The sequence below is a fragment of the Myxocyprinus asiaticus genome, chromosome 11 (assembly GCF_019703515.2).
Source record: "Myxocyprinus asiaticus isolate MX2 ecotype Aquarium Trade chromosome 11, UBuf_Myxa_2, whole genome shotgun sequence".
Classification (NCBI taxonomy): Eukaryota; Metazoa; Chordata; class Actinopteri; order Cypriniformes; family Catostomidae; genus Myxocyprinus; species Myxocyprinus asiaticus.
The window spans coordinates 36,474,113-36,488,537 of NC_059354.1; the positions used below are offsets into that span (position 1 = coordinate 36,474,113).

General features: G+C 36.9%; 1 protein-coding gene across 5 annotated transcripts in view; it reads right to left on the reverse strand.

The window, feature by feature from the left end:
- The window catches only part of LOC127448489 (neural cell adhesion molecule 2-like), a 360,673-nt gene that overhangs the window by 201,171 nt on the left and 145,077 nt on the right, over nucleotides 1–14,425 (reverse strand). For 3 of the 5 annotated variants that reach the window (XM_051711075.1, XM_051711074.1, XM_051711077.1), the window contains exon 2: nucleotides 5,921–6,010. The exons of the other annotated variants lie outside the window; for them this stretch is intronic. In XM_051711075.1, coding sequence (XP_051567035.1) covers nucleotides 5,921–6,010 — 90 coding nt within the window. The remainder of the gene's footprint in view (nucleotides 1–5,920; nucleotides 6,011–14,425) is intronic. 5 annotated transcript variants of the gene reach the window in all.

Sequence of the window (14,425 nt, forward strand, 5' to 3'; positions counted from 1 at the left end):
AAGAAAGAAAGTCATATGAGTTTGAGATTGCATAAGGGTACCCTAGTGAAAAAGTTATATACCAAATTCAATTTAAAATACATTTATTTCATGATAAGTAAGCTACAAATACATTAACAAAACTACATTATTTACTAACTGAAAGTACCATGTAATTGCACTTATTTCATGCTTTCTTCAAATGCACACAGAGAAACTTTGACCACTACAAATGAAGTGGTAAAGTAGTATAGCTTTTACAAATGCAATTAGGTAAAGTATACATTAAATTTAAATATAGTGTACTTTAAGAAAATACATTGGTTAGGTGCTTGTTTCCATTAAACTTGTTTTATGATTCTACAACTTGTTTGAATAGTGTTAAAAGCAATTGTCATAATAATGATCTTTGAGCACAAAAAAATATTAATAATCTGACTTAGAAATATTTTCCTATTATATATACTGTATACAGTATATTACGCCATGTCTGTCTTTTAAGAGTGCATATTTCATTTTCTTTTCAACATACTGTTATATTAACAGAGAACAAAATCTTTATTTGTCTGTCTTATAACTCGGATGTCTTATGACAAAAGGTCACTAATGCTGGAAACGTATTCATTTAAAAATGATAATTAAAACCTTATTTTGAGTACTTTTTTAATTGCACAATGCGTGATACTAAAATGATAATTAAAATGAGTGATACTAAATTTACATTTGCAGCAGTCACAACACCATAACAAGTTCTGAAGTTGGGGGGGTTACTAAAACAGGCAAGTTGTGACATCATCACACCAACATTAAGTATTCAGTATGCAGAGTGGGTTTTACACCCAATTTATACCAGACCAGCTTCCAAAATTGTCAAAATCACGGTGATTATAGTTATTTATCTACATAAATATTAATCAATAACTGTCCCCTTAAACAGTTTGAATGTTGACGCAATCAGACAAAAAACATTTAAATCTGCTTTAATTTTCAACAAAATTAAATGCTGTCTGTTAAGCCATTGATGATGATACTACTGGAACACTGAATTGGTTCAACTGCGGGATCTTGTGTATGGGTTCCTCCTCTTTATGTATCTATTAAATCAGTCTCAATCAGACAGTCTTTTGTTGTTGTGTATGCATTCAACAATGCTACGCGTGTCCAGTTAGCCCTGTGTTTTATACCATTTTTAAAGCAGTATGCTGCATTCAACATTGTGTGACTTAAAGAGGTAAGGGTTGAAGAGGTAAGCCATGGGCCTTTGTAGATCAGTGATAAGACGGTCCAGACAGACGTCTGCATTTTTTCACTTTTCTTTGTGCAAAGGACAAAATGGCACGTTTACCTATTTGAATAAAATGTCAGGTGTTAAAACTTCACAGAATTATAGTCCTTTTCAGGAATGTATTGTAACGTCTGTTGATGTTTCTTCTTGGGAACTTGCTATTGGCTGTTGTGTTTGCATAATTAATGAGGTAGGTCTGTGTAGGTTTTGGGGACTGTTTGGAGGTTTTATTAACATTTAAAAGTAACTGGGGTTATAGTTATGTTTTGAGTTCAGCTTAATGTTAAATATGTCATTTTATGTTATGAAAAGGGGTTATTTTTTAGTTACCCTGGTTGAGATTATTGTTGCTTTGAGACAGTTGTGATCAGTGTTGTATAAAGTATCCATTTGTCATACTTGAGTAAAAGTAAAGATACCTTTATGGAAATTGACTCAAGTAAAAGTTAAAGTAGTTCATGAGAAACAACTTAAGTAAAAGTATTAAAGTAACTGATATTAAATTTACTTAAGTATCAAAAGTACAAGTAAATTGCAAAAATTACGGAACAGTTCATTAAACCCATGACAACTTCTTTGATTGGTTGTGCTCATCATTTACTCACCCTCATGCTATCCCAGATGTGTATGACTTAAGAACACATACAAAGATTTTTAGAATAATATTTCAGCTCTTTAGGTCAATTCAATGCAAGTAAATGGTGGCCAGACATTTCAAGCTACAAAAAGCACATTAAGGGAGCATAAAGTTATCAATACTACTACAGTGGTTAAATCCATGTCCTCTGAAGTGATTCAGTTGGTTTTGGGTGAGAACAAACCAAATTGTAACTCATTTTCACTGTATATCTTGCCATTGCAATCTCTATGCACAATCATGATTTCAAGCTTGATTTCACTTTCTAGAGCTTGACGCATGCACAGAGCCCTAGATGGTGCTATAGGAAGTGTATTCGAGCTTGAAATCCTGATCGCCAAGGAGACTGCTAATGTTAGTCGATAAAGGAGTTATATTATCTATTCTCACCCAAAACCAATTGGATCCGTTCAGAAGACATTGGTGAAACCACTGGAGTCTTATGGATTACTCTTATGCTGCATTTATGTGCTTTTTGGAGATTCAGAGTTCTGGCCACCATTCACTTACATTGAATTGACCTACAGAACAGCGGTATTCTTCTAAAAATCTTTTTTTGTTTGTGTTCTGCAGAAAAAAAATGAAAGTCATACACATCTTGGATCAAATGAGGGTGAAAAAATTATGAGATAATTTTCATTTTTAAATGAAATATCCCTTTAATGGCGCATTCAAGTCACATCAGAATGATCAAATTTTTGGGATTAGTGTAAATGAACACCTCAGTCAACATTGGAACATTGAACATTGGAGGAGGGAGTTGAGTCATATTAGTGACCAGAAGAGAGACTTGTGGGGGTTGGCTCTTTTCATTTGAGCCAATATGCAACCACCCAGCAACCACCCAGAACATCCTAGCAACTGCATAGCAATTTGCTGAAACACAGTTAAAACAACTTAACTACAGCATAGCAACAACCTGACAACCACCTAGACGCAGAGCAATGTGCAAAAAGCACAGAAAACAACTTAGCAACAGGATAGTAATAACCTGGAAACCACATACTGTAGCAATGCGCTAAAACTCAGCAGAGATCACCTTGACAACTGCATAGCATGCCCTAGCAACCATCCAGAAAACCCTAGTTATCACATACTGTAGCATAAATGTGCTACAAAGCAAATATAACACTTTAGCAACCACCAGAAAACTAGTTTTGCTTTTTTTTGAATGGCAAAGACCATTCACATCTTCATAAAATATAAAAATAAATATTGTTGGACATATTCATGAGCGCTGGTAATTATTCATACACATCATACCTTGTTTAAATGTAAAATGTAAATGCATGTGATTGACTTTTATATGAAAAGGTCTCCTGGAAAGTGGGAGACTGATCGCACATAACTTGATTATTTAACAGCTTTCATAATGTTTACGCCTAAATATATTAAATTAATTAGTCCAAAAAAAAAAAAAAAATCAACTCACATGAGCAGTTTCTTGTCTTCCCCAGTGTAGACACATGACAGAACACGTAACCTGGCGCGCACTTTGCTTGTGATTTTGATTCAGATTCTTGATTCGCAAAACGAATCATTCAGACCGCTTTTTGAATCTTTTTGTTCAGTTCAAAGGAATCAAATTTAAAAGATTTGACTCAAATTATTTTTTCAACGAATCACACATCACTATCGCTGTTCTGCATGCATTTTTGCAGGTTCAGCTGTTAGGCCTATTTTTATTTTATTTATTTTTATTTTTTGCAGTGTTCAGTCGCAAAAGTAACGAAAGGATCTGGAGACATTTATCGGAGTAAAAAGTATCCATTTTCTCTTCAAAATGTAGTGAAGTGAAAGTAAAAGTCCAAAGAAATATTTATACTCAAGTAAAGTACAAATATTAAAAAACTGTACATAAGTACAGTAACAAAGTATTTGTACTTCATTACTTCATGTACTTCATCATTGTGATCCTGTGTAACACTGTGCAAGACTAAATGCAATATGTCAATGTTATCATTGTGGATTATTAACAGTGGATTTAAGACTCACTATGCTTGGTCCCCCAACTTTCTTAACAGTAATAATAATACCCAAGCTGTAGTACATTATATGGCCAAAAGTTTGTGGACACCCACTTCTAATTAACAAATTTGGTTACTCCATTAAATCCAGTAAAGAAAAATCTTAATGTTTCTTTATATAATGGCTTGGGCTTTGTGTGCTTCCAAATTTGTGGCAACTGTTTGGGGATAGCCCTTTTCTGTTCCAGCATAACAATGCCCCTGTGAACAAAGTGAAATCCATAAAGAAATGGTTTACTATGTCCGGTGTGGAAGAAATTGACTGGCCTGCACAAAGCCCAGACCTGACCCCCACTGATCACTTTTGGGGTGAACTGGAACAGTAACTGTAAGTCAGGCCCCATCGACCAACATCAGTTCCTGACCTCACTGATAGCCTTGTGTCTGAATGAGAGCAAATCCCTGCAGCCATGTTACTACATACAGTATAGTGGAAAGCCTTCCCAAAAGAGTGGAAGCTGTTATTACAGCAAAGGGGGAAATTGATGCCTAAGGTTTTTAAATCAAATGTTCTTCAAGCACATATGGTGTCCACAAACTTTTGGCCATATAGTGTACTTTTAATGCAAATGCCAGAAGTATATATATTATTTCCAGCTGAAATGCAGATGTGGTATTGGCAAGCAGTATATTATTAGTATAACATTAATGGATGTGTGTTAAAAAAATTAAATACAAGAGTGGATATTTAAAGTGCATTAAAGTATATTTCCATATAGTTTAATTTTAGCACAACCAAGTATACTTAACACATCTTTAGTTGCACCACAGCGCTGCTTTCAGTAAACTAAAGTGCATTAAGCACAAAATTAGTTGTACCAATTTAGCAGACTTTAAGTATACCAATTTATAGTATGCCAGCAATACAGTTTAGTATACTGAAACACCAAAGAATAAAATGTGCTTAAGTATATAATTTTTTCACTAGGGTAGGTAAATGATGAGAGAATTGTAATTTTGGGGTGAACTTTTCCTTTAAATAAGTGGGCCCTATATCAAAAAAAGACAACTCACAGACACAATCCAAATAGTTACGGGTACACCTTCCTAAGAGATCCCTGCACAAACTGAACGGCTTGATGTCAGGTGCTCATAGTACCAGTGAATAGGCTTGGTGTGTTTATAGGGCTACAAATATCTTACAAAGCCACAAGCCAAATAGATCAATATTGTTGCTTTCGGCACCCGCTCAGATCAGCTCTTTTCATTGAGCCAGAACGAGAGAACATCGTCACTCACAAATGAATGACAGTCTCTCTCTCAGGCTGCGAAGAAAGCGATGGAACACCGCACAAAACAGATTAAAGGAGGAAAGAAGAGAAATGCAGTGAGAAATGAGACCAACAAATAGAAAAAAAAAGAGTGATAACAGAGAGATGGACAAGACTAGAGCAGGGAACAAATTGCAACATAGGAGGAAATATAGGGCTGTGTGTTCTTTCTCTTTGAGCTCAATCTAAGGGTAACAGACAGATTGCTACAAACAATGGCTATGTTCACGTAGCAGCAGAATACAATTGTCAGTCCTGTTTGGAGTGCTAATTATAGTTACGTTTGTGCATAGTCCAGCTGTGATATACAATGAAAACTGCTTTCGTTAACAGAGGCAGCAACCTAAAATTTTACAAACAGAATTGGTTGACCTGTATTGTCATGTCAACCACTGACACATTTGACATAAGCTTACACTTCACAGGCTATCCTTTGCTGTCAATCACTAATGTTAGGGTCTCTCAGGTTTTGAAAAATGGCAGAAAATAAATAAGGATATTGTGTGGTCAGAGAGTGAGACAAAACCCACAAATAATAATAACAGTAATAACCTGCTTCACCTCTGCAACGAATGTCCTTTTCTTATGACATCATCAAGCCCTCATATTTTTCAACCACTCCCTACCAACCACTTGTCATGAGAAGATTTTAGCTGCAGACAGAGCTACAAAAAGGGGTGGGAGCTCCAAACTTCCAGCATAGATATAAGGAGCCACTTACCTAACCCTTTCGCTAATCCTAACTGTCTGTGGAGGTGTCGCCCCCTTTTGGAGTTGATGCAACCCCCTTTTGGAGTAACCCCGTCCCCTTCTGGAGAAAAGAAAACATTTCACTTGTCCTTCAGTTTCTATAAAATTAACCGGAAATGTGTTTACAATAAATACACATACAATGGAAGCATAGTAGACAAGCCAAGTCATTTTTATTAGTATAGTGTTTTTCACAACACAAATCTGAAATGATTTGTGTTGTGATAAACACTATACTAATAAAAATGACTTGGCTTGCTTTACAGAAAATTATGCTATAACAGAAAATTATGCTGTAATGTCTGTAACGTCTTAAAGTCCTCATTGTACAATTTTAAATGAATAATGATTGAAAATCATGCATAAGTGAGCAAGCCAAAGTTGACAACCGAGTAGCACAGTAAATAAACATTTAAATATGCAACTCTTTCGAGTCAAGTTTTGTGTCACAATCTTTCAAATGTAGGCGCAAAGTTACTATAAATTTCCAACAACAAGTTGTGTCTTTTCACACTAAATATGAAACTGCCATGCAGCCAATAACAGCCAATTAGATTTGGCCATTACACAACACATAACCTTAAATTCCTCCACCTCGAAAAGTTGTCCCACCTTGAAAGAATTATTTTGACTTAATTTGACAAAATAGTTTATTTTTACATTTTTGCAAGCTTCACATTGTCTATGGTAACAACAGCATACCACAGATATGGTTGGAAAAGCCCTTAAATTGAGAATACCCCCAAACTATTCCTTTAAGAACAACAATGACTCATATGTAGCACACACTTAAAATACAATACTGCTGCACTAAGGCTTCCAAAATCTTTGGAGGTTCATTCACCCAGTGGAAACATGGCTGTTTCAGTACACATAGTTTCACACCTCAGTAATGTTAATGCTAATCCTCAAACTGGCCTCCTAATGCACTGGAGTGTTTGGGGTGAATGGGAAATGGAAGAGAAGAAATGGAGAGGAATAAAACTTGTAATCCAGTAACAGGATTAAGCACTGAGGAGAATCCAAACACATAAGAAGATGGAAGGGTGGGAGGCCTGACATTTGGTGCTATTAATGTTTAAAAAGCATTGCAGAAAATCCAGCAAGAAGCGTGAAGCAGGCATAACCAATAGCATTTATGGTGTGTTCCCAAATATCCAAGGTCTATTTAAAATGTTCATTGAGGTCAACAACAGGTTCAGAGATGTTTAAAAATACACTTTTCAATTGTCCTTTATGGTCCATATAGCTGGGTTATCATCCTCTTTTTTAACAAAGGGTTGTTTGAGGATTTGACCTCTGCACACAAGAATATGAAGCCTAATAAAGAAAGAGAACTATGATTTGTGGAGTTTGCCCTGCTTTTATCCCTTTATGAGAGTCATACTACTCTCATTTGTGGCTAACAAAAAGCACATTTAGGTCCAGAAGTCAGGATCAATATTTCAATTCAATCATCATAATCTAGCCTTAAGAAGGACCACCATTGAAGAACGGCATCACTGCATAACTAGGAGAAATAATCAATGCAATGTCAAACTTATAATCAAAATTAGGTCTTGTAAATCGACATGCACGGCTAATATTTTCAATTGTACAATGACAGAGAACCAACTGAAATAATCGTCTCAAACGTCTAAAGCATGATATTACAGCGGTACTACAGCAGCCCAGCAGGAAGGCATGTCATCTGGCAGAGGCACTGATATAGCTGTCACATAAGGTATAGTTCAACAGATCAGTTTGTCAAATTGTTGCTGCATGTCAATAAATGTTGCCTGGAAAATTGCACATCAATAAGACACGTCAAAAGATTACAGCTCACAATGTGTTTCGCACAGCAGGCAGAAACGATTCTCAAAATAACATGAAATACAAGACAAAAATATATTTAGATTGCATGTTGATTGCTTAACACCATCTTCTGTGTTAAAGACATTTTCAAATGGTTGTTGCCTTGTTTTAGTGCTTATGTGTCCAGAATGCATTCTGTGCAGTGGATTATCTATCCACTGCATCATTTGCTAGATGATCACACCCACCCACACACCCACTCACTCACTAACACACAAGTTTTAACGTCAGTGTTGGCATTTTGGTTGCACACAGCCTTGAGGATCTATTGATTTATATGAGTATATCTGTTTACTTTTGCTTTTTGCGATTAAATCACTGCTCACAACATTGGCTACCAAGAGCTGTGCCTACCGATACAGCTCCATGTGTTTGTGTGTGTGCTTTTTCTAACTGCACATGCAAGTGTACATTGAAGTGTTAGACTAAACAAGACAAGTGTCACATACTCTCTCTCTCTCTCTCTCTCTCTCTCTCTCTCTCTCTCTCTCTCTCTCTCTCTCTCTCACACTCTCCCTCTCTCTCTCTCTCTCTCTCTCTCCATGGCATTTGAAGTGTATGTGCCTGCTGGATGGAAGGTAGGGGGGGATAAATGAACCAGAGATGGATCTGGTGACAAGGCCAAAAAATATATCCATTTACCACTTCTATTTATCACCCAGTGAGCCATGGAAACACACGTATATTACAGACGTAGACACTGACACACGCATCACGGTGCAGAACAGTGCAGACACACAAACACATGTACAGCACAGCAGGAGTGCAGTGAGCACTTCTTTTAAGGTAGACCAGGCAACATTACAAATACACAGCATGTAGAGGTAGAGCTTCAGTGACGATCGCTGTCCACGTTCAGGTGGGTGGGTATGCACTTGTTAACAAATGAAGAGCTTCTCTGTAGAAACAGTGGGGGTTAATTAGCCATCTCAGCCGATCACTGATAAATTGTTTTAGGGCATGAGTGAGTTTTAATCTGTTTCTCATGAAAAGCTTGAACTGCTTCATGGGGTGTTTAAGGGTCATTTAGATAAAGGGTACAACTCAGTCAAGAAGGGCTGTGCTAAGAATAAATTTTCAGAGCTGAGAATAAATTCCAGAAGTGATATTCTAAGTGATGGATTCAGAGGCATGAAAATGCAGAGACCTACAGAGAGAACAAGATAAGTTCAGACATATCGGCATATCTCGAGACTAAACTTCACTGTAGTAAAACGTTTATCTGTTTAGTTCCTTAATAATCAGTTATGGTCTTTTCTCAAAATGACGCACATAACATCATAATTACGACTTCTACACTCATAAGAATGAAAAAATTTCATTAGTGCAAAACATGCCTAGAAGCTGAGCATCATACTTCTGAAAAGCTCAAAACTTTTCAAATAATTACCTCCAACCTGATCTCATAAAATCACATTAATATACCTACATTGCTTAATGGTTTTTACGTGGCTTATTGTATGTACAGTATCTCGGCAGTTTTCTGATAAAATGAACACTAGAGATGCTAATACAACAATGACTTTTTTTTCCTTTCATACAAATCACACGTAAAAGTGCATATTATCAGTTCATAAACACTTTTCACCCTGATCCTCACACAATGCTATCTTATCACATCTAAACACTTTTACTATAGTGCATGTAAGGTGATACATTATAACGTTTGCATTACATAACTGTGGCAAGCAGGGCGGGGCTGAACGGCATCTGGGCAAAGTGAGGCCAAGAAGATAAGTGGTGAATGAGGTCCACCTGTGTGCCACACCGGTCTCACGTTCCAGTGAGGGGCGACGGGAGTATTTAAGGAGAGGAAACAGCGGCAGAGGAGAGAGAGAGATGCATGAAGTGTCTTTTTTATGTTCAGACGTAGCTGGCTGAAAAACAGTGCGTGTTTTTGCTTTGTTACACACTGAAAGTGTTTATTAAATGTCTACGTGTTGGTCAAGCCGGTCCCAGCTTCCTCCTTTGCCATCTTTGAATTGCTACACTGGTGCCGAAACCTGGAAAGGAGGAAGGATGCGCAGTAAAGGAGTCCTCGCCGCTGACTGGGGATTGCGACACCGAGGGAGTGCGTGATCCGGTGCCGCTGGAGCTCTGCGTCAACCGGCAACTGAAAGGGATGGCTGAGGGGTCAAGTGCCATCGCCCGGCATCGCGGATAGAAGAAGTACAGGAGAGCTGAGGGACAGTCGACGCCGTGTCCTGGGCCGGCGAGCCAATCTTTCTCTCCTCTCTCCTCTCTCTGCTTCCTCTCTCTCTCTATTCTCCCCCTCCCCTCTCCTCTCCCTTGTCCTTTCCCACTCCCAGGCACGTGCGGGTCGGACCCGGAGACCATCCTGATGCGCCAACGCTCCCTCTCTAGAAATGGGACTGATGACAATGCTTAAACTTTTATGTCAATTACTCACATGTGAAAATGTTTATTTAAAAAAAATAAAATAAATGAAAACAAAGTTGGCAAGAATATGTACATATATAAATATACAAATATAAATATATGTAAAACAAAATAAACATACCTCTTAAAGTGTAGAACTTTGCAGATATTTTACAGATTAATTGCTCATATTTTCACTTTATGTGAGTTTGTTGCATCTTTATATCTGCAAAGTTTAATTCCTTCCCCAGATTATTCTTGAGAAAAAGTTTAAAGCCCAATGCTTTGACAAGCGCTTTTTCTGCTATCCTTTAAACAAAGTAAGCCTCAAAGACTTAAATAGCCACAAAGTAATATTTTTTATGAGTTAGGCCTATTGTCTGCATGTTTATCAGGTGTGAGCATTATTCAGCAAGCCGCACTTCAGCTCCATGCGGTATGATTAATTTATGCAAATTACTATTTACTGCTTATAGCATTATTGTTTGCCGATTTTATATATGCTGCAGTTATTGTATTTGTTGTAACTTGTAGTTATTTGTCATTTTATAATTATTCGGAGCTCATTTTATCCTTAATATGCTGTCTTTGGTTGTCACCATTATTGTGATTTGTATGTCAAATAATGAGCACCACGCGTGGTATAGAGTTATTTCGCACATGAAGCAATGCACTACGATGTGAAAGTAATTTCAAAATAAAAGCTATTATATTAGCTTTACCTTACAGAGTTTTTTTTTTGAAGGGATGGGCGATACCACTTATTTTCTTTTCGATCTAATACCAGGTACTTTTAGGCCAATATCGCAGATATTGATACCAATACCGATACCTCTATTAAATTGAATTTTATGAATTCTTTGGATAAAATGAGTAACTTTATTATTACTTTTTTATTTTTTATATATATATATATATATATATATATATATATATATATATATATATATATATATATATATATTTATGGGCATAAACAGAAAATTATTAGGCTGCTTTGTTTACCCTTTAAAAATTAGTAAGTATAAACCACATATAAAACCTCAAAATTAACCACAGATATTAATATATGGCTACTATTACTAAAAGCAAGTTACCATATGGATACTACAGTAATGCTGTAGTAAAACCATGGTTAATTGTATCAAAACATTGGTTAATGCCAAAAAGAAAAGAAAAATATAGTTACAGCAGTCGTGGTTACTGTGGTTAATACAATATTACTACAGTAAATCAATGGGTAGTTTTCATAAGTGTATCATTTATTAACGAGGATTAAAGATTATTATACATTTTTTAACAACTCTGAATTTAAATAAACCTGTAAAAATTGTCACACAAGCCCATTATTATACATGTCATGTCTAGGTTTGTCATTACTTAGAGTGAATAACTCCAGATGCTGTTTTTCTGACATTGCCTCAGTAAAGCACTGCTCCCTCTTTGAACGAGCACTATGACTGAATGGGTGAGTGCTGTCTGTGACTGCTAGTATATTTTAGCATTTCTGCACATCAAGATGTGGAAGAGTGGAAGAAAAATAGTTCCGGTGCCATGCAACAACTCACTCATATAATTATTTTTTTTTTCCACTTCGAAGCTTATGAGATGCATTAATATTCTTGTAATCTAAATAATAAGATCACTATTTTTATGTGAGGATCGATATTCTTGATACAACATCAGTACTGGAAGTATCGATACTTAGTATAGATCCGCCCATCCCTCGTTTTTTTTAATTAAATCTGTAATGGGGTCCTCACGATCATGTTGGAGCCCAGGGTGTCTGCCTATATCACCTGTAGGACAGGCCGGTACTTGCGAAGCAACGGGCCAGCCCAAATTACCCAGCGGCCCACCGGGAAAACTCCCGGTGCTCCCGACGGCCAGTGTCTTGGAAGCACCATCTGACATTTGCTTTTTATGATATTATCAGTTAGGTTCAAGTTTAATTTTTAGGGCAGGGAGGTAGGTTTTGTTGATCTAAAACTCACTAGAGCATTAACCTTAAAAGCCTTATCTGTTTGGAAGAAAATTTAACTCGCTTTTAGCGCACAGTGGACATTTCACATTGGAACAGGAATGTGTGTAAAGAGTCATGCCATGCTTTTTTCTTTCATGAGATCAAGCTCAATACTAATTCTTAATTTACAAGTAGCCTAATAGGAGTTTAGGTTACTACTGTATGTGTAAATGTACAAAACTAATTTGGTAACACTTTAATTTAGGGATCAGAAATTAGACAGTAATTAATGACTAATAATTGGACTTGTAAGGGACTAGTTACTGACTTGTTTGGAATTATAAGGTATTTATTAAGCCTTTGTTTGTTGATTTCTTACCTTTGCCCAAAAGCCTCTTTACATTTGTTTTTTTTTTTCTTAACAATTAACTTATTAGGAAAAACAAAAGATACCAATAGCTAGTAAGGTGCAAAATATATCCTTTATAGGTTCTCATTACACTATGTGAAGGTGCAACTTGTAAGTATAAAATAAATATAGAAGGCAGAGACTTTTGTTGCTTTGTGTAAATGGCAACAAAAAGCATCCTCTTTGCACTGAGGGCAAATAGTGTTAGATGCTATTTGCATCCCTAATTAAATACTACCATACAGTATAGGGGCATCACTGCAGCATGTTTATTGTGTTTATTTAGAGTCCCACAAACACCTTACACCAACCCTTACCCCTAAACCTAACCCTGATTTTCCCAGCTTTGTTGAAATACTATACAGTATGCATTCTACACGCATTTCATACTTATAAGCCGCACATTCGCACAGAGTACTGAGAACCTATAAAGGACGTATTTTGCATCACACTAGCTATTTATGTTTTATTTTTAGGTAATAAATTCATTGTCATGACAAAAGCGAATATAAATGGGCTATAAAGCAAGAATAAGAAATCAGCCAATAAAGTCTTAATACATACTTTATAATGCCAAACAAGTCCATAACTAGTCACTTACAAGTGTAATTATTAATTACAATTTCTGACACAATTCTGTCTAATTACTGATCCCTAAACTAAAGTGTTACCACCAATGCTTGTCATGAAAACTGTGAAATCTGTAAAGCACAAATATATGTGAGCTGTTTGCATTAGTACTCTGTCCCTGTCTCAAACAGTATCAAATGCAAAGGGTTTAGAGATCATATGTGCATAAAACTGCATATACAAAATTCCACATATTTGTATATTATATTGTGAGCGCACAAAACAGTGTATGCATTTGCATATATTTTAATGCATGCATTTGAGGGAGGTTTACATATGTGGATCTTGGTCGTGCATATGTGAACTTCATATATGAATCAATTGTTTAAGATTCTGACACTGATTTAATTATCATGCACATTATGCAAATCTAACATTTGCCGCAGCACCCTCAGCACCCCTTACTTCCTGTGGCATTGTATACTTAAAAACCAAGCAATTTCAGCTGTTGATTTACAGTACAATTACAATTCCCGTTCTGTTTCTTAAAGCTCTAACTGCCAATCTTCCAGGAGCTTCCTGGCCAACCTCCAGTCCCATAAGCCTGACACATCACTGACAGCAGATGTTTTCACCACATTTTTTACTAATAAGGTTACAACCATTAGCAATACATTCTCAGCACCACACCGTCAAACACCCGTCTCCTGCATGCAACTCTTCTGTCTGTATGTTCTCTCCTCTGACTGAAACTGAGGTCTCTAAACTCCTCCTCTCCAACCACCCCACCACCTTGTTCCCTTGACCTCATTCCTTCTTACCTTCTCCAGGTCATCTCTCCATCCATCCTACCTGCACTCACACACATAATTAACACATCTCTACTTACAGGAACTTTTCCCACTACATTTAAACAGGCTCGAGTAACCCCGCTGCTGAAGAAACCCCACACAAGTAGAACACTACAGACCAGTCTCTCTCATCCCATTCATGGCAAAAACACTTGAAAGGGCAGTTCCCTATCTGTCACTCACTCGACGTTGGTGTCGATGTAGTGACACTAGGGGTCACTCTTGGGAGCCCGAGACACCTCTGGTCTTTGATAAAAGGCCAATGAAAATTGGCGAGTGGTATTTGCATGCCACTCCCCCGAACATACGGGTATAAAAGGAGCTGGTATGCAACCACTCATTCAGATTTTCTCTTCGGAGCCGAACGGTCATGCTCACTGAGCTGAATACTTCTGTTCATTCACCTCTGCTGGATCTGACGGCGCATTTCAGCGGCTTCTCCCTCCTCTG